This window comes from Mytilus trossulus, chromosome 9, assembly GCF_036588685.1.
Source record: "Mytilus trossulus isolate FHL-02 chromosome 9, PNRI_Mtr1.1.1.hap1, whole genome shotgun sequence".
In the NCBI taxonomy this organism is placed as follows: domain Eukaryota; kingdom Metazoa; phylum Mollusca; class Bivalvia; order Mytilida; family Mytilidae; genus Mytilus; species Mytilus trossulus.
Window position 1 is genome coordinate 20,989,785 of NC_086381.1, and position 25,653 is coordinate 21,015,437.

At 30.0% G+C, this 25,653-nt stretch overlaps 2 protein-coding genes across 3 annotated transcripts in view; one reads left to right on the forward strand and one right to left on the reverse strand.

Moving 5' to 3' along the window:
* The window catches only part of LOC134685290 (dynein axonemal assembly factor 3-like), a 30,063-nt gene extending 17,320 nt beyond the window's left edge, over positions 1-12,743 (reverse strand). The window contains exons 1-12 of the mRNA XM_063544913.1: positions 12,586-12,743; positions 10,226-10,276; positions 8,718-8,812; positions 8,008-8,101; positions 6,663-6,756; positions 5,825-5,888; positions 5,008-5,090; positions 4,176-4,269; positions 2,400-2,522; positions 1,409-1,531; positions 453-573; positions 66-161 (exon numbers count right to left, since the gene is read on the reverse strand). Of these exons, the coding sequence (XP_063400983.1) occupies positions 66-161; positions 453-573; positions 1,409-1,531; positions 2,400-2,522; positions 4,176-4,269; positions 5,008-5,090; positions 5,825-5,888; positions 6,663-6,756; positions 8,008-8,101; positions 8,718-8,812; positions 10,226-10,276; positions 12,586-12,652 (1,105 nt within the window). The 5' untranslated portion in view covers positions 12,653-12,743. The remainder of the gene's footprint in view (positions 1-65; positions 162-452; positions 574-1,408; positions 1,532-2,399; positions 2,523-4,175; positions 4,270-5,007; positions 5,091-5,824; positions 5,889-6,662; positions 6,757-8,007; positions 8,102-8,717; positions 8,813-10,225; positions 10,277-12,585) is intronic.
* Positions 1-25,653, forward strand: part of LOC134685289 (CWF19-like protein 1) — a 52,832-nt gene that overhangs the window by 22,110 nt on the left and 5,069 nt on the right. Inside the window, exons 1-10 of one of the 2 annotated variants that reach the window (XM_063544912.1) lie at positions 12,880-12,956; positions 14,657-14,741; positions 15,350-15,425; positions 16,222-16,323; positions 17,234-17,448; positions 18,516-18,634; positions 19,787-19,871; positions 23,293-23,412; positions 24,401-24,509; positions 24,963-25,042. In XM_063544912.1, the coding sequence (XP_063400982.1) occupies positions 12,937-12,956; positions 14,657-14,741; positions 15,350-15,425; positions 16,222-16,323; positions 17,234-17,448; positions 18,516-18,634; positions 19,787-19,871; positions 23,293-23,412; positions 24,401-24,509; positions 24,963-25,042 (1,011 nt within the window). In that variant the 5' untranslated portion in view covers positions 12,880-12,936. Of the gene's footprint in view, positions 1-12,879; positions 12,957-14,656; positions 14,742-15,349; positions 15,426-16,221; positions 16,324-17,233; positions 17,449-18,515; positions 18,635-19,786; positions 19,872-23,292; positions 23,413-24,400; positions 24,510-24,962; positions 25,043-25,653 lie in introns of those variants that run through there. The other variant, XM_063544911.1, reaches the window with a different exon arrangement.

Below are 25,653 nucleotides of genomic sequence, written 5' to 3' on the forward strand. Positions count from 1 at the left end.
TGTACCAGTCTTGTTTGGGGACATAACAAATCAGGAAAAATAAATGAATTTCTACAATTACTTACCATATTCATCTTTAGCAGGACTAGATTGTGATGCAGTCTCAGTGCTGTCAGATTTTTCTTTATTATCTACCTCATTTTCCTCTTCTTCTATAATTTCTATAGAAAAAACAACAAATAAATGGTCCCGTATGTCTGTGTTTACAATTAAATATTTTGGATAAATAGCATAAAAAAAACTTTTTCTTCTTTTTTTCTCTTAATTTTTTTGTTTCGTTTAATTGTGGTGGTACTGAGTTAATTTATATATATCATGCCTGACTCTAAATAAAATTTACTTATTAACTTACTTTTTTTCGGATAAATAAAACCCTAAAAAACTATGACTAATTGATTGGCATAATTTAACATAACATTTAGAACATTGTTGTTGGGGAAATAAATAAATACCTGTTATAGTTGCAGTTTTATTTTCTTTCGTTTCTTCAATTTGTGGTGGTACATATTTCTCTTTGTTAATTATTTCGTGTAACAAAGACAGAATATTGAACTCTGACACATGCCATGACAGCTGTAAAGAGTAATTGTAAAGTTATCAGCTATATCATGAAGTATTATACACTGTACCTTAATGAAGGACTTATTTTAAATTGTGTCAAAACGGTTGAATTGTCATAAGCCAGAAAAATGTTAAATATCCTTGCCATAAAACTTACATCAAGATACTTAACTTCTCTTTTTTGCCTCACATCTTTCAAACACACTACTGTGGATTCATTTATTTTCGTGGTTATCAATTTTCGTGGATGGTTGAAAACTTGCATATTCGTGGATATTTGATTTCGTGGTTTTGACCTTCTGTATACAAAGCCTATTAAACATTATGCATTTCGTTGAACATTTGATTTCGTGGTTAACCTGTACCAAGGAAACCCACGAAAATTGGTATCCAACGAATAATAATGAATCCACAGTATTTTAATTCAAATACCAAACATAGTCTTGCCAATGATAGAAAACCAATAATTCCAAACTAAGGAATGAATTATTTCAGTATGATAGAAAGTTTTCTAGAATTGTAACAACAAATTTTGAATGCTATAAATGTTAAATTGATAATCCAACAAGATATACACAACTTTTTTGAGAATAAAATATGTAAGCCAATTCTTTATGCAAAATAACCTCCTTATTGCAATCATCCCAATGAAAAAAGTATAAGTAACATTAATATATAAATGTATGTAAAACGAACTGTGAGGATCATTGTTGAAGGCTTTATAGAGACCTAAAGTTGCTTAATTTTACCTTATTTCATCTCTGGTGGAGATTTATCTCATTGGCACTCATACCACATTTTCTTTTTTTTATATAACATTGGAGATAACTCTAATTTATAAACTTACTTTAGCATACATATTATTATTCTTTTTAAACAATGTTTTATCCTCTGACTGTAAACCAAAGGTAATATATGGGCTAACTAACATATCACCCCAGAATCCTCGCTTGGCAAACCTCTCTCCTTCCTGTAAAATATGTTAGAGTCTTAATAGTGATACATGTTCAATAATTAAGTCTATAACATAATTATACTTTATAACAATTTGCAAAGGGCAGCAGATTGTTGTTGCGCCTAAAAGAAATATATCTGGTCACCTCAACTTTATGTTTATAACCAATAAATTAAAGGTTAATGTTTGCAAATTTTCAAAACCAACAGTATATCAAAATTCAATGTATTTATGACAAGGATGAAATAAATTCCTACCGCACATGTATGTGGTAAAGTACTATTCATTCTTTTTTTTTGGTGGTGACCCTTGTGTAATATTTCATCAATGTTTACTTTACAAGAAATTAATTAACAGTTTCAAAATGAAACTTATATCTGAGGACCTATAATTGGATACATTCATTTCTAATGATCTATAAATTGAAATTATCTCTATTATTGTTGTACTTAAAATAAAAGTCTTTTTTAAATTGTAACATGCATCATTATTTTATTATTATCTATTTGATGTTTATTAGGGACGACATCAAAAGATCGATGTAGGATAAAAAACTTAAATCAAATAGTGAAAAATCTATGTAAATTAAGTTTTTTATCCTTCATTGAACTTTTGATGTCGTCCCTAAAACTTTGCATATAGAATAAAGTAATAAAATTTCTTACATTTGGTAATAAATTTATTGAGTGCAGTTCTTATGACTCCTAAAACCAATTGAAAAATTTGCCAGCACTGCAACATTCATTCTCATAGTCTATAATCTATAGTTTGCCAATTATGTCATCCAATCATTTCAGACAATTATTTCATCTCTAATCTCAAAACGGAAGCAAAATTATGAAATATATCTAGTAAATACATTGTCATTGTATTTGGTACATACATGTTTAACAAGAACACCAGATGCCAGGGTTCTGTTAGGTACATCATAATTTCCGTCTCTTGGTTCATAGGCTATACCATATTTCCTCCAATTCTTGTATTCTCGTGCATGTATGATATCTCCCTATAATGCAGATATGGTTGAAAATTTTAAGTAAAATAAAAACAGTTTGTTTATGTTTGTTCGATTTGTGGACACTCATTGAATTCTTTAGGTAACTTCATGATTCTAGAATATTTTGATTCAACCATCTCATTTGGTGAAAATAATCATGTTTCAATTGTCACATAATTTAATGGGCTCATATGATAAATAATTCCATCAACTGTGCTCTTTTAAATCAATTCAACATATGAACCGGAAACTCATTTGTCACCTCCACAAGTTTAATAAAAATTATTATCACTATTTTATGCATTTTTCCTTTGATCTTTTTTTGTGATAATTTTTCATATCACGCTACTAGCTTGAGATGGAAAATTATCGCTAGAAATTAAGGCTTTGCTTTGCTAATGAAATTGACAATGTTGTCATAGGTAAAAAAGCGATAAATAGATTATCATTGGTCATCTTAACTCGATTGCTTTGCTCATTTTCGCCGTACTGACTCAAGCAAGATGTGAGATATATCGCATTGCATCATCATGATCATACATTTTATTTCTGTAACATTTGGATCCTGTTTATATATATGCTATTTTGATTCTACATAAGTCAACTTGTATTGGTGATAACTGTATCGCCATGCATACAATAATTTTCTATTTCACCAAGAGCCATTTTTACTGTTTATTGATGTTGACCCATTTTATCCATTTGACTACACGTGTGATGTGTTTTGGGCAATGTTGACTGTATTTAAGTTGTGTTTTATTCCGCCTTAACCTGTATTTAACTTTTTTTTAAACGTAATTATATTTACAGTGTTTTGGTGATAACTTTATCACCATGGTTTTTCAGATTTCCGAGAAGACCTATTTTAAAAAAAAGCTAATGAATTTATCCTGTACGAGAACATCTTATTTTTAACTATGTTGATATAATGAATCAAGATACTTTCATGCTTATTTTGGTCTATGTTATTTGTTTACTTTGAAATTAAGCTAATGTGAATGTGTTTTATCATTTAGCAGTGTGATATTTATCATAAATAAAACCTTATTAAATTTAAGAGTTTAAGGTTTGTATTCAACTATTTATAATGATATATGTTTGTCTAGTAGGAAATACCATTAATATGTGTGTTTCACTGTAATTGTTGTGTGGAAGTAATGCGTGCATAAGGTCATCCGAGGGCGGAGTCCGAGATGCCAGACTTTCGGTTTTGCAGTGTTGATACGTTTGTTTTAAAATGGTTACTAGAGTGTGAGAGAGTAACTTTATTCATGTAAACTTTCAATTTTGGAAATGATTATGAATTGAATTTTTTGTAAACACATAAACATATTGATCATTGTAAAAATTTAGTAAATTTTTGTTTTGTGGGCGGGACGTTATGTATCAGAATGTATGGTCGGATTATGTTTCTGTGTGCAAGAATATTGCCAGTATTTTGTATTTCTGTTAGTGACATCATCTTTGTCTGATTAAAATGTAGAAATGGAATCTGATGTGTTTTTATGTGTCCGTATGTAATCGCCTCCATCCAAGCTACCAGAGCTATTCCCCTAGTCTGCAATAGTTGTCCTTATGTTTTTTACTTTTTGATAGTTTTTTCGCCCAAAATTCCCCTTATCTTAGTATCCAAGTTAAAATAACCACCAAATAAATATTCACCTCTCTTTCTACTAATCTCATGTGATAGTCCCAGTCAAATACATTATCTCTTGTATCATATCGTACTCCTAAATCTCTTTGTAATCGTAAGTCCCTGTAAAAGAAGTCAATATTGATTAATTCATTGGTGTTCAACACCGCTTTCAGCACTATTGTGTTATTTCATGGTCAAGAGACCAATCCTTAAAAACCTTATAAACATAAATTCATTTTGTATTTGATTTGATTTGATTTTTGGTGTTTTAATGTCACTTTTAAGCACCACATTTATGCTATATCATGGCAGCCAGTTTTTATTAGTTGAGGAAGCCAGAGTGCCCAGAGGTTACCACTGACCTTCAATAGGAAAACTGACAATCCTTGTCAATAAAGAATAGAGTTGAATGCACCCCCACGATTGAGGTTCTAACTCACAACCTCAATGTTGACTGGATAGTGATTACAGTTGTAACTACTTAGACCACTCGACCAACGAGGCCCCCATTTTGTATTTGAAGTTTCTGTCATTATCCACATTAAAATACATCATACAAAGATACCAAACAGGTACCAGGTGCCCATACTATCAGAGTAAGCAAATGATCTGTAGAAAGTCTGTTGAAACTATACTATAGAGTGGGGTTGCAATTCCTTCAGTTTCTTTTTTCAAAACATAAAAGTAATTTTCATAAACATGTATCTACTTTTTAAAACATATTAATAACATAAAACCATGTGGGTATAAAATATATGAAACAGTTCAAATGTTTTATTTACTTCTTTCATGTATTTATTTAATGAAAGGCTAAAGGTACAATTTACAAATATACAAAATTATTTGAGTTAAACATACCACATTTTTTCAACGTCAAAAAGCTTTGGATCAGGATTTCTCCAAAATTTAAATATTCCTTCCATGAAATCTCTTTCTTTAAACTGAAAATAACATTAAAATGTCATGCTTTAAATAATTTATTTGCACAAAACTTAATTATTTTTTTTAAAGAAAGACTGGATAAATTCTAGAGGGAAAGGAAATCAAAGTGCATATATTTTTTAAAACAAGTACTGTAAATTCAGAAATTATTGCAATGTTTTGACTAATTCAAAAAATACAACATACAACACAATTAATGATAGCAAGTTTTCACACACTGATGTGTGTGAAAACTAGCTATCATTAATTTAGATGTGCTTCACAGTCACCTAGTCTTTTCAATTTTTCATATTGTTGAGATCTTTAAAAAAAAGTATTTTACTTTGATAAATTGAGTATTGTTTTCCTATTCTCCAGTGTCAAATAGTGCATGCATCATCAGAACCAGAATAATTACCTGGTAACAATAAATACCAGTAGTTCTGTATAGAGGGTTGACTGGGATAAACTGCCACTTGTTAAATGAAAGAATAATTAGTTTTACCTTGCACCAGGCCACTTATAGACTTCAAGTTGGTAAAGGTTCTTAGATAGTCAGTGAGCCTAACGCTAGTCTCGCTATAGGAGACATCAGAGTCATATATAGCTGATTATTTATTAATCTCAATAGCTAAATGAACACCATGTTTAATATTTCTTAGTTAACCCTTGTGGTTGGCATAGAGTTGAATTTTGTAACTGAGAGCAAAAGCAAAGAAATGTTTTACTCATAAATGATCTATTTTCTTATTACCTTCAATTGTGATAAATCTATACAGGGTAACTTTTTCTCTAAGTAATCAAAATCTGTAACCATCCTGAAAAAAATAAAAGCAAACATTTAAGAGCATAATTACCTCCCTTTGTATAAAATAAATGAAATATAAACACATTAATCAACATTGCATTCTACATACTGTAAATTGTAATATTGTCATGATGCATTACATTGCAAGTCTAATACTTAGTAAGGTTCATATTTAATCACGCTAAAGCCTATTTCTGGTTATTTTCCTGTTAAAATTTCTACTGTTAGTGGATACATGTGTGTTTTAGTTTTTTTTCCCTCATTATTTCAGTTTTTTATATGTGATTGTGTTCCCTTAATATTATTTTTTTTACTTTTTGCTTTTAGGGACTTTTTTGTTTGGTCGTCTTTTTCTTCATGTGTATCATGCTGAATGTATCACATAGAAATCAACACAGTATTTACATAGAGTATAAAACAAGTTTCTGCTACAAGATCTTAAAAGTGTATACAAAATAAAGAAATTCTAACAGTCCAATCACATTCAAGTATTTTTAGATATGCAAATCATATAAGAAATTAGCGATATATATTGATTCCACTTTTATGACCTATAATATCAGAAACACATACTAGATTTTTCTTCTTCACTAAATTAATATAATGAAACTTATCTACATACTACAGACGGAATTTCAGACAAGGGTAAAACTATATGGCACCGCCAACTTCGTTGCTGGGCCATAAAAATATATATAGATTCCACTGTTATAACTTGAAATATAAGATACATGTACTAGATGTTTCTCCTTCCAATGAACAATAAGGAGACTTATCTACATACTTAATCATTTCATTTGACATCTTCTGTACATATTCCATGGACTGCTGCCTTACAAGTAAATTCCCATATAGTTCTAAAAATAGTTCTGTTTTCTCTACAACAAAAAATCAAATCTCGTTTATATATATATATATATAACTATTATCACTGTACAATATCATGTTCTAATGCATGCAAACTATTCATGATGTTGCTGTATAAAATTAAGATAGACTTATAACAACTGACAACATATATAAGTATTTGCCACAATTTCCTTATCAGCAGGCAAAGGCAAGGTTTATAATTTAAAGCTTGCTTTAGAAACTGAGATTTCTTTTTTTATTAAACTACCAAGAACTATGTTTCATTAAACTGGATACTTTATGTTTTATTAATTACTTCTTTTAGTAAGTAGTATTTACTGTAGACCAACTAATTTTCGCGAGCGATTTATTTTCGCGACATTTAAATAGTCGGGAATATGTATTACTTGTGTCTTTTCTTATTTAACTACATCAAGTAAATAAGATAAACGCGAAATTAAATTGTTGCGAAGTGGACTAGAAAGGGCTAAGCGCGAAATAAAGAATCCACGAAAATAAGTTGAACTTATTCTAAATCTTTGTTTTCTTTGTAGCTTTAGTTATTCTATTGATTACATAGTTGTCTACTTTTACCTCATTTGGTCTCTGGTGGAGAGTTGTCTAGATTGACAATCATACCACAACTTCCTCTTTTCATTGAAGCTGTATAATGTCCAAGATACATTCTTGGTTTGTGTTGCCTAATTGTTGATGCTTATTTCTGATAGGATTTCTTATTGTTAGAGGTTGGCAAACTATGTATCAGATTTTTTTCTCTATTTTTCTGCTAAAGTCTGTAAAGTTATTTTTAACACTCACATTCCCTATAAATGAAATTTTATACATACCATGCATACTAAGCATGCTTTTTCGATGGAAATTGTGACATCACAATGCATTGGTAATATCATAAAAACCCATGAGACAAGGATACATTAATTATTTTTGTGAAACCTTTCAACTTAAGTCGAAAAAGTGAGACAAAGTGATCCTACATTCCTTTGGTGGCAGCGGTGGCCACAAATATTTTTGAAATTTTAATAACTTTCTTGCACTATCCTGGATTTCTGCCAAACTTGGACAGGAGCTTGTTTAAGTTCATAAGATAGTATCCAGAAGTAAATTTTGTAAAAATGAAATTTTATTTTTTTCCGTATTTTACTTATAAATGGACTTAGTTTTTCTGCCAGGAAACATTACATATTTACATTTACAATAGCATACCTTGTAAACCCATTCTGTTTTGTGGTTCCAGAAACAATGACAGAATAATAGCATACCTTGTAAACCCATTCTGTTTTGTGGTTCCAGAAACAATGACATAAACAACAAGTCTCTGCAGTAAAGTTCACATTGTGTTTCAATGATGTAGAACTAAAATATAGATAAAATTGTTATTCTAATCATATATTACAACTCCTTCGCAAAACTAGAAACTACAAAACACATCTTATTAGGCAAAGGCAAATATATTGATCAGAGGTCTTTCAAGAAATCAGTGACACAAGTGCTTTACTAAAAAAACAGTTTTTAATTCTGAACAAAAAACTCTTCCTTTTCTGCTGTCTTTTTTCCTCCTTCATCCAGAGAAATAAAGTATTAAGTCTCATGTTTGTAGTTTTATCAATGTTTTTAGCTCATGTTTTTAATTTTCTTGAATACAATTGCTGTAATACAGACAAACATTTTAATAAAACACATTCTTAGGTCAAAATCTTTGCTATCTAAATGTCTAAGTGTCATTGTTGCAATATGAAAAGACAGGTATACATGTACTAACTTAGGTAGACCTGGTTTAAGCATTCATGTAAAACAGAACTAATATGTTTTGTGTTTTATATTATATCTATGAAAATGGTTGACACAAAAGTTTCTGTAATTTTCAAAGAGTTAAGCCCTTTTTTGAGTTCAATCCCCATAATGAAATAGTACAGGTATATATTTATTTGACTGACTGAATTCATTTAACTAAATGCACACAGAACCTTACATGTATTTTCCGTTTTTTGTGTCTATATGATCTGGCGATGGTTTGTAAAACATGTCTGATATCACCTGCTCCAATCAAAAGTATGTTCAATGTATCTGTAAAAATACAATCAAAAGTATATTTATTGTATCTGTAAAAATACAATCAAAAGTATATTTATTGTATCTGTAAAAATACAATCAAAAGTATATTTATTGTATCTGTAAAAATACAATCAAAAGTATATTTAATGTATCTGTAAAAATACAATCAAAAGTATATTTAATGTTACTGTAAAAATACAATCAAAAGTATATTTAATGTTACTGTAAAAATACAATCAAAAGTATATTTTTAATGTATCTGTAAAAATACAATCAAAAGTATATTTAATGTATCTGTAAAAATACAATCAAAAGTATATTTAATGTTACTGTAAAAATACAATCAAAAGTATATTTAATGTATCTGTAAAAATACAATCAAAAGTATATTTATCTTTCGAGGCCCTGTAACTTTTCTCGTTTTAGAAATATTCACCTCTTGGTCAAAGTCCCTGATTTCTGTAAATGCGCTAGATCATCAAGAGAAATCATAAACGCATTCTTCATAACGTACATGCGTGTTGTAGTTGTTATGGTACTCAATCAATCAGAGTTGCATGGTGGGATTTCATTATTGAAAGGTTTCCATTGCAATCATTTGTCAAACTGTATCCATACGATGATGAACAATTATACTGCATTCTTTTGGGCAAGCACATAACAACAGTAAATATCGACACTGACAGTTTTCTTAGTTTGTGCCATGTACACGTTGCACTCTGTGTTGCTGAGTATAGCAGAGTAACGAGAAGGATAATACAGAAGCTTGCTAAGTACATGAACTGTCGTTAGTGAGAGCAATTGTCTTAAAATGGTCTTTTGGTAATATGCTATAGTTATTGTAAATAGTGTAATATTGTATTGTGTTGCCTGTTTTGTAAACTTTTGTAATTTAATTTGTTAACATATATGTTGTTCATTGAATCTCTTGATAGAGAAAATAAAGAAATGAATGAATGAATTTATATGCATGATCTATGTTTCTTAAAAAATATTTTCATATGTACATGTATTAATTGAAGAAATGAATTTATTACAGGCAATAAGGAATGTTATTTTGAACATGATATTATCTGTGTATTTATATCAAATAGGTTCAGTTATCAGCCAAAACTGTAGGGAAACTTCTGGCATGTCTGGGCCAATATTTCACTGTTATGACCTCTCAAGGTCACAACTGATGTAAAACTGAATCAAAATTATTCTAATATACATAATAAAGTCATTCAGAAAAATTAGTATTATATTGCAAGAATGGCCTATTTTTAGATTCTTTGAATGAGAGTAAAATAAAATGGGGATCTTGTGAGGAGTAGAAATGTTGATAAAGACCAGAGATACAGTTTAGGTCTGAAATTTATTTGAATGTGCAAATAGCACCAGCAGTTTCATTGCTATTGCCTGTAAAACATATAATCATATTACCTTTTCCTTCATCTGTATCTAGTTTCAAATTGTTCAGAGCTGAGATTGTATCTGTAAATATATATATATAAAGAATAAATTAAATGTTGCCACAGATGCTTTCACCTGTAGGTAATTGCAATAGTTAACAGTGAATCTGGAATGGTTTAAGCCTGTAGTTCAGTGGTTGTTGTTGGTTCATGTGTGTCATATCTTTTTTTTTGCAAATTGTTTTGTTATAAATAAGGCTTCTCCTTTTCTCAATTGAATCATTTCATGTGTGTAAGGCCTTCATAGCCAGCTACAGTATGGTTATTTCTCATTTTTGGAGGCTGTGTGGATGCCTATAATTGCTTTCATCCACTTTATGAAAACTTTGTTTAAAATCAAACCACATTTCCTTGTGTTATAAAAAATACATGTGTGTGTGTGTGTTTGTGAAGTTTATACATGTTTAAACTGGGTTTTTTTCTTTGCATATAATAACACTTGATACTCATTTTTGTTGTTTAAAATAATGTTGTATATAACTTATATTATATATGCTCTTTGTATTATAGCCCATTTAATGTACATGTAAATAATTAAATCATCTCATGACCTTCTTTTTTTTTCTTAATTCATGGTGTTAGAGGGTTTGTCACCCACAAATTGACAATAGATATAAGATGAGGTACATTGTATGAGTGCAAATGAGACAACTATCAAATCCAAGTCACACCTAAAAGAAAACCATTATACATACATACTAATTAGGTCAAAGTATAGTCTGCAACACATGCTGAAAAAGGCTCCAAAACAAATATGTATAAACCCTACACACTTTATGTCAGTAGTTTGTAATTGAGTGGTTGTTGTGTATTGCTGTTTAACATATTTGCGTTTTTTTGTGAATTGTTTTTTACAGTAGGTTCTTGTGTTTTTCTGTGGCACCACTGTTATGACTCAGACTGTCCAAAGTTTTTGTGGATCCAAGGTTGAGCTACCACTAACACTTTAAACTCTGCTATATTCTGTAGGTGTCAGTATAAAATCTGGAGTCTGTATTCTGAGTTTTTCTTATGTTGTTCATGCATATGTTGCATATAATATTGGTTTTTTTATTATCGTTTTGAAAATAAACCAGCTTGACATCTGACCAATAGTTTTCTAGTTGAAATTAGTCTTTATATGTCCCTTCAAAGCTTTCTATGCAGTGTGAGTTTTGCTTATTAATGAAGGTTATCTCTTGTAGTGTACATTTGTATTTATATTTCATTTGATTTGGTCTTTCATGACAGGCACTTGTCTCAGAAAAAAAAATTCCTATATACCTTATTATAACACAAGGTACTTAACTTGCATTTTAGAAAAATGTTGGGTGGTGACAAAGTTCCGTTTTAAGCCGCTTTATAGGCTGTTAATCCCACTAAAGCTTGTTTTATCGTAAATCTAAATTGATTTATCTTTACAATGGTGTATAACATGCCTACATTTGTTGTCGGAATCATCCGTAGCAATCCTACCAAAGTATGTCAATCGTAATAATTTTGCAAACCGCTGAAGAATTGGCAATAAACGGCCGCAGTAAATGATTTATTATAAAAATCGTTTTAAAAAAAACTGTTAGTTTTCGTATGAATAGAACTTATCATACAGTTAGTAAAATTGTATGATATACCGTGAAAAAAATCTAACAAGTGTTGTTTGTGGTATGTCTAATAAGTTACAAATTTTCCCATGACGTCAATGTCTTTCAGACTCTCTCTTGACTTTACGTATGAAATGAAACAAGATCAGATAACTCCGAGAATCATTTAGACTTTCCTATAGAATTGACCAATCGGAAACCGAAATATACAAGGAGCATGACGCGTTTATTGCCAATTCTTCAGCGGTTTGCAAAATTATAACGATTGACATACTTTGGTAGGATTGCTACGGATGATTCCGACAACAAATGTAGGCATGTTATACAACATTGTATAGATAAATCAATTTAGATTTACGACATAACAAGCTTTAGTGGGGTTGACAGCCTATAAAGCGGCATATAACGGAACTTCGTCACCACCTAACATTTTTCTAAAATGCAATTTAAGTACCTTGTGTTATAATAAGGTATATAGGAAAAAAAATTCTGAGACAAGTGCCTGTGTCTTTCATGTGGAGAGTAATTAAATTGTCTCATTGTCAATCACACATTTTCTCAATTTTTATATTGCCGAAATATACCAAGATATATAGATTTGATGAAGTTTTTCTGGAATTTAAGAGAACAGAAAGTAGGCACTTTGCAACCTCTATTACAATGTAGTTATGGTAGTAACTTTGAAAGGATTTAGAACATTCTAGTATTTGGATCACACTTTAATCTTTAGCGAACATCAAATGTTAGCCACCTGTATCTTGCAAATCCAAAGCTGGAGTGAATCCCCACCAGGTTATGGTACCGAACTGATCCGTCATTGTCTTATAATGTTATGGAATGGCATGAAATCATCGTCTTTTTCTATGACATGTTAAATCTTGCCGCCTCGGTGTCCTCCATTTGTAAACAAACCAGTTTCGCAGTAAATAATTTATTTACTTTTTATAAATATCTAAATCTTATTATTTATTCCAGTCTTTTTACTTTTTGATAATTCATTTTCGTTCAAACAAACTTTAGATTGTTTATAATGATTATTTTATAGGATTTTTAAGTGCGGTCCTTCAATGTGTCTGCGCCCAGTGAAAGTTGGAGGATAGAAATGTCAACACAACTGAAAATGTAAATAATTTGTTGAATGTGTCGGTTTAAAATTATATTTTTAATGAATTTCGTTTAACTCTTTACTCTGTTATCCCTATTGACGCTGAGACTATACTATATTCCACAAAACAGCAGTGTCAGACTGACGAAAAGTGACACAATTTATGATGGGTACAACGTTAACTGAATATATATATAATATGAGGCAGGCATAACCTGTGAATGGGGACGAAGTCTGTATGCATATTTTTTTTTACTTCAAACATGTTAATAAAGGATACGGAAATACCGTAACGTTCCCGATTTTAGTTCTGTTGTTAGGGATTTAGCTGTGACGTTCTTTAAGTTATGACGTCATATTCAATGTAAACAACAAAAAAAAACCTTCCATCAGGTAACGTTTTTTTTCAAATAAAACAATTATCATATTAAAATTTTATTGAGTTCCAATCTTATATTTTACTAGACTGATCAATATAAATTTTTTTTCAGTCTCATGCAAACAAGACAGATTTCTGCGCAAATGCGGGAAAACCGGAACAGGAACTAGATCTGAAAAAAAAAGTTAACGATTTTGAGTTCATTTGTACAATGAAAAATTCGGGAAATTTTCCCAATTTTTTTTTATTTTATTTTTTCTTGATTTTTTTACCGTAATTGGGGACTTCGTCCCCATACAAGTCAAATCGGCACCTGTTTACCTGTACGGAAACTCCCCCTATGTCAGGAGAACCTCAACCACAAATCCTAGAATCGGTGTAAAACACTTACACTGTGAAAATCCTCTGAATTATGTTTTAAACTAAAAGATAAAAACATTTAAACTAATGAGGCAGGCATTTAAACCTTAGTCTAAATAATTATGACGTCTGACAAGGCTATTTTAATTTTTTTCTGGGAAGCCTTCCTGTGACGTCGTGTAGGGGCCAGCTGATGAATGCCTCTGGGAATTTCTCGTTTCATTTAAGACCTGTTAGTGACCTTCTGCTGTTGTCTGCTCTATGGTCGGGTTGTTGTCTCTTTGGCACATTCCCCAATTCCATTCTCAATTTTATTAATCAATGATTTGTTTTGCATGTGTTTATAAAAGTGCTGTAATTGAAATGCTTTATTGGAAGCAAGTTAACTCGTACCAACGGAAACTCGTACCATGTTAACTCGTACCAAAAAAGTTAACTGGTACCACTGGGATGTCGTACCACTGCATATTGTACCATCAAAATTAAATTAAAAATTACGAATAGAATATTTTATGCTATTTTTTTTGTAAACTTAATAAAATTAATGTTGAATTACTTGAATTTTATACTGGATTTTATAGACAAAAATGCGAATGTTTTTCTAAAAAGCTCTATTTTTTAAGCTGATCTTTCAAAGTAGTTATAATCCAGAAGAAAGAAAAAAACATTACTTTAACTGTACCTTAAGTTGAATATCTATTGGTCATTGTACTTTCAAATTATATACATTTTACAGACTTGAGAGGTATTGAGTGAAAGTAAATTGCATGGCATCATTAAACACCATTTCTTCTTCTTCTTCTTTAGTTTCAGAAAACCATCAACATACTGATGTTTTAAATGCATTTAGATAAGTTGGTACGGGTAAGCAGTGGTACGAGTTTGCATTTGTACAAGTTTTTGTAAAGTGGTACGAGTTGACGTTGGTACGAGTTTACAATGGTACGGGATAACTATAATTCGCTTTATTCATTATAGATTTGTAGCTGGTGATGTTGAAGGAAACTTTGATCAGCTGTTCTCCAGAATAAAAAATATACAGAAGAAGAGTGGAAACTTTGATGTGAATACATGTATTTGTAACATTGTCTAAAATTAAAATTATGAATTGTATTACATGTAGTTATTAAAATATAAAGTTTTATTTAAAGTCGGTTTATACAGCATCAAAAAACAAGTTCTAACCTTTTGTCATATAAATGTATGAAATATAACAAACATTTTAAACTATAATGCTCATACGAACATATAAAAAAAGACATAAAGGCTATATAAAACCAGTATGTAAAATTGTAGCAGCAGTTAGACTAAAGGTGAGCCTTGTTATAAAAATATACATGTTTTATATGTTAAGGTATTCAACCCAGCATATGTTTTTTTAAAACAGCTTACTTAATCTAGTGTTGAACTGAGTACTTGTATCTATTTCCTGAAGTTTTCATTTTTAAAATACCATTGAAACAGTAATTTATAACCAAAACAGCAAACTGTCAATTTATTGAATGTCTTTCAGTTTATTTAAACATGTTAAAGGGAATGTGATGTTTATTTGACATTTTTTTTGTATTTCAGCTTCTATTATGTGTAGGGGACTTCACAGAGTTATCTCCCTGTAGTGTTAGGTACCACCTTAAAAGGAATTTGTTGTTTATTTGACTTTTTGTATTTCAGCTTCTATTATGTGTAGGAGACTTCTTTGGTACAAACTTTATGGCATGGGAAAGTTACGTCAAAGGAGAGAAGAAAGGTATATTGAGGATCTCTATTTGTTTTAATAGTGCAATTACCGAAGAAGGATATCTGTTATCCGAAATATCTAACATATTGTTCGTTTTATCGTGTTTTTGGTGATGTTGTATTCTTTTAGACTTGTTATATATTATATTATGTAGTGTACTGCATCATGTTTATATGATCCATCGCCCCGTAAGATTTATCGTTGACTATTTATTCAGTCATTTAATATTTGTTTTAATAGATATAATACACTTTAACAATAGACAAAAATATTTATAACAATTCCAGACAATTATACAGCCATCCTTATATCATGTATATGTAATGTGTGACACACACTGTAGCCTAAATCAGGAAGAATTGAAATGCTACATGTAACTTTGAAAATATATTATAAGTAAAAAAAAACCTACAAATATCCATTTTAGAATGTTTCATAAACAGACAACATTTAAAGATAATTTCACGAAATAACATACATAACTGTCTTCTTTAGTACATTCAAAATATTTTAAAACTTCCTAAATGACAAAAACAACCCCTTAAAAGATTATTGACAGGCAGTTGACCATGTGAACATGTATTTGGTACTGAAACAGTTCCTTTATTGCCTTGGTCAACAATTAAAAAGATAAAATCAACAAAACTAAGCACAGAACTTTTGCGTTAAAACACATGAAGGATAAATTGAGTTAGATCTGATAAGCAATTCCTGCACTACTTGTAGACTCTGCCATAATGCACTTGTCAAGTAAAAATATACCACCCTCAGATTGATAATAAATAAACTTTACATTTTATTTTAGTGCCAATAGCTACATTAATTCTTGGACCAAACAAGTTTGAACATACAGATTATTACAAGAATAATGATGGTGGAGATCTTTGTGACAATGTCACATACTTAGGTATGTATAATTATATAGGTAGAAAATAGATAGATACAGGTGAAATCTGCATCATAAAAGTACAGATGAAATCATTTAAAGAGTACCTTTTTATTGAAAATTATTTTGCTTTATTAAAGAGTTTTCCTTTCAAATTCTACCATCCAACCCTCCAGTATATCTTTATTGGCTAAAGAATCAGATTTTTTGTATAATTTAAGAAATTGAAGTAAAATAATATCTGTGATAGAGTGGTACAGTAGACTTACTATGATGTTTAAAACGTTCAGATACTGTTATAAGCTTTTGTGAACTAAAAGAGGCAAGCTTTATTGAAGGTCTCATTGGGGTGTAAGCATGACGCAGGATTGCTGGTTTTTTGTAAGTGTGAAACGTGAAAGCCAAATTATTGTGTCTTGAAAACGGGAAATGAGGTCTTGGGGGACCCGGGAAATGACAAAAAATTTAGAATTGCTTACAAACATAGTGTAAGCGGGATACGGGAATCTGACAAATCAGTAAGCGGGATCCGGGATTGAAAAACCCTGAATGAAACCCCTTTATAGCCACTTTTGCTTTGGATTCATTATTATTCATTTGATACCAATTTTTGATGATATTGTTGGTAAATGTAATCCAGGAATTTAAAAATTCAACAAAATACAAGTTTCTATAGGCACGTATGCAGTCATTGACAAAACATCCATGTAGATTATTTTTTTCTTTATCCACAAAAATTTATATATATAAAAAAAGAAATCCACTGAAAGTAAAAAGACACCAAACTTTAAAGAAATTGATGTCACTGAAATATTTTTTAACTTTGCATGTTTATTGGAGGAACAAGTACTATCCTTCTTTTAAAGAAACAATAATTTATTTCTTATGTAGAGCTTATAGTTCATAATCAAAATATTTTTCTGATTTACAGGGAAAAAGGGAACATACAATGGTAGTTCTGGTTTAACCATTGCTTACTTAAGTGGTACAGAGAGCAGTGAAGGTAAATCTGGAGAAATAAACTTCTCACAACAGGATGTGACATCACTGTTATTACCTGTTGCTACGGATACCAAGTTCCAGGGGGTTGATATCCTTATAACATCACAGTGGCCTAAAGGAGTAGACAGATATGGAATTCCAGTGGTTTGTATACTATAATGTCCATCCTCATATAAATTTTAAAGCAAATAAGATCACATGAAAAATGACAACTTACAATATAGACAAGGCAATTTGAGTTATAATGTTAATGAAACAACATCCCTTTGATCAAAAACTGACAAAAGGCTATTACTCTATCCTATTTCTAAACTGAAAAATGTTGAACAAGCCATTAAGCCTTATGTAGATAAAATCATGTTTGGCGTATCCAAGCCTTGTACATTTCATCACTTTATATATTTTGAAATAATAATACCCCAAGCAAACATAGTTTTAGGAGATAGATATGAATCACCATGTTTGCCTGTCTGTCTGTCACTCTGTTCATCTTCCCATGTTTCTTGTAAGTGTGACCCTTTCTGGATAACTTGATGGATATTTACGAAACTGCAAACAGTTAGAATGTTCTTATAGAAATACTACTTGATAAAGGGGAGATAATCAATGTCTTTACTTAAATTTGCAATATGTGATAAATGTCTCAGTACTGTAAATTCAGAAATTAATGCAAGGTTTTTATTATTGCGAAAAATGCGACAGAGTTGTAAACGCAATAATTTAAACTCGCATTTTGAAATATTTTATATGAATTAAACAGATTTTTTTTTCAAAATCGTAAAAATTTAAATCGCATTTAAGTCTAAAATGACAAAATCGCAATAATAAATGCACACAATAATTTCTGAATTTACAGTAAATGTTTGTGTGTTCACTCACAGTTCCAGTTTTGCTGTAACTTTATCAAGTAGTAAAATGGCATACTGTAAATTCATAAATTATATAGCGAGGTGTTTATTTATGAAAATAAACCAACTGGATGTGTATTATTATAATAACAACTCATATTCTGATATTTGATAAACAGATCTGCATACAGTTTTCTCAACATCATCATAATATATTGTGCATTTTTGTCCATTCTTCAAAATTTGCAATTATAAATGCACACAATAATTTCTGTTTTTACATATGAATTTGTTGCAATGTTTGTTAATGTTTAATAGGAATTAAATTAACATTTTCTGTTAAAAATATGTATCACTTTTCAGGGAGAGCTTGATACAACAAATGTAGGATCAAGTCTAGTTTCACAGCTAGCCATCAATCTGAGGCCAAGGTATCATTTTTGTGGAATGGAAAATGAGTTTTATGAAAGACAGCCTTATAGGTAGCTAAATATTAGGTTCAATTTATCAGTTCTCTTTACATGCATGAGGAATCAGAATATTTTGAATATATAAAAAAACAAACAATTTATCTAAATCAATTTTGCAGTGAAAGTTGTTGTAGTGGTAAATTTATCATAAGGATAACTTATGTCTCCGAAATAACTCCTTATGATCAATCTATCAAATTTTAAGCTGGTGGGAATATCCATACAGTAGCTATATATAGTTAGTTTGACAAAATGTCAACTCATAAAGTGTAGTTTAATATTTTTCAAAATAAAAAAGATTTTCTACAATAGGAAGGAAAACTGGTGCTGTCTAAGTATAACTAAGTATAAGAAGAAGCATGTTTAAATTTGAATATGTCACTTTTGATTATGCAGGCTTGGTTGTATATTTAAGGAATAACTGTTACTGTAGTTGAAGAGTTGCCACCGTCAATTGTAGATTTGACAGTCGCAAATGCAGTTTTACTGGCGACGCATAGCGGAGACAGTAAAACAGAGATTTGCGACTGTCAAATCAAAATTGACGGTTGTTACTCTTCAACTACAGTACTGTTATTCCAATTCTGATGCATTACAAAAAGAAAAAATACGATAAAACTTGAAAAATTGTCTAGATTTGACAAATAGAAAAAAATCCACAAAACTTCATGAATGCTTTTGTCACAAAGACGTCATACAATGAAAACTTACAAACTGGAGGTAATTACGTTACCTGTACGCTTCAAATTCGGATAAAATTACATTAAAACAGCGAATTTGAGGAAGGTGTTTTATTTTCAATTATATAGTAGTAATCGAACATTTGTTGATTCAACAAATTCAAAATGGCGGGTTCCTCCATAGTTACGCCTGGTCAACTGTGGATTTGAAGGGAACTTTTAGCCAATGAATAAAATTGTTACATCCAAATTGCATTAGAATCTGGCTAAATATATTCAATAAAAGTGGAGTATGATAAAAATGAAAAGTTGGTCTTGTATTAACTATTGAAATATATATTGTGGTAGGTATATAGTTTCAGCAGTTTGCTTGGGTTACATTGTAGGATAATTGTCCCTTATACACTTAATGCTAGATCATTTCAGAAACTGGTACAAGAAAATAAACTTTATTTGTTACTTATCCCTATTTTATTTTTCACAGAAACCACAAAGTTTTAGCAGAGAAAGAAAGACATGTTACCAGATTTATTGGATTAGCTAAACTCAGTAATACTCAAAAGAAAAAGGTGATTTTAGACACTGAAACATACATCAGATATAATAAGTTTTGGGATTTTTTTTTTTTTTACAGTGAGTTGCTTGTAGGTGTTATGGTAAAATTTATCTATAGCTCAACCTGTTTTTAAAATTGTCAACACAATAGGGACATTTAAATTGACCAGTTGGTATTGTTAGATTTAAATATACCTTGATTCTACCTGTACAGATTTTTATTCACCTAACCCAAAGTTTCAGCATGCTTTTTTCCTGAAGATTTTCTTACCTAAGATTATTCTATTAAAAATTGATAGGGAAGAAAATAATTTGGTTTTCATTGTTTTAAATCCCTGATATATTTGATTTATCTATTTTTTACCTAAAATTCTAAATCAGTAAAAGATTAAAATAAATATGTATTACTATGTTTGAAAAGTTAAACTGTTTTTACACCAAAATGCTTTTTTAAAATTCGAACCCTTATACATAGTATTGTCCAGCTGCCAGTGAAACAAGAAATAGCTGTTCAGGTTTTTACAGTTTAAATTTTCAGAGGGATATGTTGTTCATTTCTTCACATGACCCTTCAAGATTCTCATTTTGGATTATTATTTGCAATGTTTTAAATCTTTTGGTGTCATTGTGCATACAATATTGGATTTATTTTATTTGAATTCACTACTCAGACTTTTTATAGCAATTTTGCTTCTTAAAATGTGATGTGTTTCTTTCAAGATTTTATTGTCATGAAGGACATCAAGGAGGAAATTATTCATTCAAACCGTTTTGTGGGGCTTTCATATGATGTTGTACATATAAAATTCGAAATAATTTTGGAGTATACCTTGCTGTGTTTTTTCTTTGAAATCTATTATAATATTAGTGGGAGTTTTGTGCATAAAATGCTGTGTTCACTAAAGGAATTCAATTTTTCATACGATGGGATTTAGTTATGTCAAAGATTTAAAGATTTCAAAACTGGAATTCAAGTAGGAGATATAGTGTGAGTTCATCCAACATGTTTCTGTGGCTTTAAATGTGATTTTTGAAATATTCATTATTAATTTTGGGATCTATTACAAATTTATGATGATTCCCTATTTAAATGGGATCTTGGAAATGAAATAAAATGTTGAAGTAATGCAGTGGATATAGTCTAATCTAGTGATAAAGTGAAAAATAAAAGTAAAATATTCTAAAATATTCCTAACGTGAGGAAATCTTTTTTAAAAGTGAATGTGAAATTGGAAATAGTTATTATAAAATTCTGAATCAAATATTGTTTGATTTGGAAATTATTATAGGAAATGAAATAAAATGTTGAAGTAATGCAGTGGATATAGTCTAATCTAGTGATAAAGTGAAAAATGAAAGTAAAATATTCTAAAATATTCCTAACATGAGGAAAAGTTTTAAGTGAATGTGAAATTGGAAATAGTCATTATAAAATTCTGAATCAAATATTGTTTGATTTGGAAATTTATTATAGGAAATGAAATAAAATGTTTACTGTGGATATATTAAAATCAGGTGAAAATCAGGTGATATATAGTAAAAATATAAATAAAATATTACAAAATATAAGTGAGGATAACTATTTGGAATATAGTAATGGAAATGATTCTGAATTATGTATAGATTCTGCACCTGTTAAATTAGGATGTATCTATAATACTAAAATTACGAGGTCCAATTTGTCAGCCGTCATCACGTGAAAACGACGAATCAAAGAATTCAACTTTATATACAACTTATATAGTACAAAGGCGTAGATTAAAAATTACACCACTCCAGGCCCTTTTGTTTTCCACGTAATTAATATTGCCAATAATTAAGAAGTTCCGGGTCGAGTCCGATACCGATACCAATAGTATAATCACCTGTTACTTATTACCTTATCTGTACATTCCGCATCTGACAGGGGCACCACCAAGCAGTGTATACAGGATTAATATGCTATATACACGGGTCATAATCACAGGGTTGACACTACTAAATTGTCAAATTGTTACCTATTGTAGTATTTTAATCAGTAAGACTTTCTAAAATAACGATACGAATACTAAAAATCTGGACTAAAATTAAGGCGTATAGGTACAGTTTTCAATTTGTTAGCGGGCATGAGTGACGTAAAACAGCGAATCAAAGAATTCAACTTAGTTTATAACTAATATAGGACAATGCTGTTGATTAAAAAATACTCCATTCCAGGACCTTTTGTTTTCCAAATAATTAGTATTTATCATGACCAATAATTGATAAGTTCCAGTTCGACGGCTTCAAACAGAAAGATTTGAAAGCAGAGAAAACTGTATCTTATAATCGGCATGATTTTATCAGATGACAATACTAATACTAAAGTAAGGCTTGCGCATAGTTATATACTTTAATTCAGTCACGGACCCGCGATGTCACGGGTGTGTTCTAGTATAATTGGAAGTTAATCAGAATTTATACTATGGATTTAGAAAAAAATCTAGTGAAGAAGTGAAAAATGAATAAAATTGGGAATTATTTAAAATCATTGGAATTCTGGATGCGATGTCAAATATTAGTGTAAATAAATTAATGAAATTGTTTATTCAAATATGATTTTGAGGTTTCATTAAAGTGAGTGAAATATTACGACTGGATTATTTAGGATATTAAACACTGCTAGTAGTGGCTATGCAAACATTTAGATGAAATGTAGTGCATTTTAGGTCATGCAATTTTAAATTACATGTAACTGCAAGAAAATAAAATATATGATATAGTCATTCTTGTTTGGCTTGATCACTCATAAGATTTTGAATGACAGTAAAATAAAAATCTCTCAATAGAATAATCCTAGGTAAAAAAAAGTTCAGGAAAAAAGCATGCTGAAATTTTGGTTAGGTGAATAAAAATTTTTACAGGTAGCATCAAGGTAGATTTAAATCTAACAATACCAACTGGTCAATTTAAATGTCCCTATTGTGTTGACAATTTTAAAAACAGGTTGAGCTATAGGTAAAATTTTACCATAACACCTACAAGCAACTCACTGTAAGTAAGTCTGAATGAACCTAATTTGAGAGCTACTATAAGATTTAAATGCATATTTTAGGAATGCCATATTTAAATTTTGATTAAAATTAGCATTATAGTTTGTGAAGTGAAGTCCATAGATAGACATTACTCTTTCATGGGCACATTTGTGACACCGTTTTCTGGTTTATTAAGCTAATTTATGATCCTTTGAAGAAAATGTGGCAACAAGAAGGATGTTTCCTTCAAGAGAATAATTTGAACGCAGAAACCACTTTTTTACCTACCAATAATAAATAAATTTCAAAGTCTTATGTATTTAGAATTTTTTGGATTGTGTATTAATTTATTCTATTAACTCTGTAACTCAACATTATTGAATTAACCTCATTTATGATTTAGAAATTACTTAAAAGTTTTGTAAAGATCTTTTTCTTTTAGTATTTGTATGCCTTTAGTATCACACCTCTCTCTTCAATTGACCAATCAGAATTAACCAAACAAACACCAGATGTGACCGAATGTCCTTTTAATATGGAAGAGAGTAAACCAAAACAAGAGGTAAGTTCAAAGTAAAAATATCAATATGAATTAAATCTGAATAAAAATAGAATAATATGTGGGGTAAAGACCGTCACACAGCAAAATCAGTTCAGGCACAAAAAAAGAGGTCATTATATAACCTTCATTCTAACATGACATCCTTCAATCCCTTTGAGTACACACCCGTGGTAAAATATGAATATATTGTCAGGGCTGTTCCAATCGTACTCCCATGTCATATGCTTTTTTATGAATGAGATATACAACGTCATAAAATGATGACATAAGAATATAAGCATTTTACAGGAAAATACATGCATGCCAAACCAAAAATCATCACAAGGAAACGTAAACAAACGATATAAAATGTGTTATGAGCCCTATTTTTTTATGCATTTAAGACATATAAATAAATTATTGAATAAATATGAATTGAGAATATTTTTGGAATAAGGGAAAGGGGGAGGTTAAAAACAAATTTTGGGGGAGTTACAATTTTCTCATTTCAGATTTCAAAAATTAAAATGAAAATTTCTTGAAATATTTTTTTTTTAGGGGATTAATATTTAACAGCAAAGTGTATTGCTCAAAAGCACAAAAAAAAATAGTCATTAGACCACATTCATTTTGTGTCAGAAACCTTTGCTGTCTCAAATATTTAATCACAATCCAAATCCAGAGGAGTATCAAGCTTGAATGTTGTGTCCATACTTGCCCAAACTGTTCAGGGTTCAACCTCTGTGGTTGTATAAAGCTGCGCCCTGCAGATCATCAGGTTATAATATTTCAAATAACATTATTTGGTGATTAAAGCCTTTTAATACCGTGTGCTTGAATGGCTTTACTGAAATCTTGCACTATTTGGATACCTCATTATTCTTATAAAAACCCCGGAAATATGCAAGTTCAACGATTAAATAATCCACTAATTGTTCACAAGCTTTCTGTAATGTATAATTCTTTTATAGTTTAGTAATATGAAATAAGCTAAATATTATTTTTTCAGAAAGAGTCTGATGCACAGTTTTTCTATGACATGACTCCAAGAGAAGAAAAGGGTAAAAAGAGACAAAGAGATAAAGATGGAGGACCTGATAGAAAGCAAATTAAACACAGTAAGTTAAAAACAATTGATGCTAAAATAATTTAGATGAAGTAATTTTATTTTTAGAGTAAAATTGAGAATGGAAATGGGGAATGTGTCAAAGAGACAACAACCCAACCATAGAAAAAACAACACCAGAAGGTCACCAACAGGTCTTTTATGTAGCGAGAAATTCTCACACCCGGAGGCGTCCTTCAGCTGGCCATTTAATGTATTATATTTAGAGTACAATTAATGAGTGAAACATCAGTACTGTAGCTACAAATTGAATACTAAGCAGATGGTGGTGCTATTACACAAGTAGTATTATTACTTAGGTAATCTTCGTTCTATTTAGCAAACTCTTGTGGTATCTGACAAATATAGTTGTAATAAAAATTACACAAGAAAACATTAAAAATTAGAAACTAATATTAAACATTATATCCTGGTGCTTAATGTATCACAACTTTACAATTTTCAGAGGAACCCACTGGTCCATGTTGGTTTTGTTTAGGTAGTCCAGAAGTTGAAAAACATCTTGTGGTCAGCGTTGGCATACATGTAAGTTAAATCTTTCTTTAAAAAAGTTTAAAAAATATATGCAAGCCTGGAAAATTGCATAACACAATAATATTTCTGTATTACCTACCAAAGTCTATTTAAACTATAGGTACGTATACAATTACATCAACATCAATAATACATATACCGGGTAATACATACATAAACACAGACATGTGACAGCAGAAGGTGTTGTAGTAACAAACAAACACCATTTTAACATTTCAGATCTAAGCTTAAAAGATATAAATTTACCTAAATTACACAACTCTTTAACATTGTTAGTACTTATCAGTTTAATAAATTTGAACAATAAAATGGCTTAATATAAATTGTTCCAAAACCTTGAAAACATGAACATTTGAGGATGAAATGAAACTCATCCTCTATATCATTTTTACAAAACGTACATGTTCTATTATTTCTTGTTATACCATAAAATCTTCCATTTTCTATAGCTAAGTTGTGGCTACTTAATATTATTTTTGTTATACATTTTTTGTAAACATTTGGAATTGGTTTGCATAAATAAAATTATATTAAAATATATTCATAATTAGAACATTTTGGAGAATGTGGTATCAAGTTCTTGTTTTAGACAATTGTTCAAA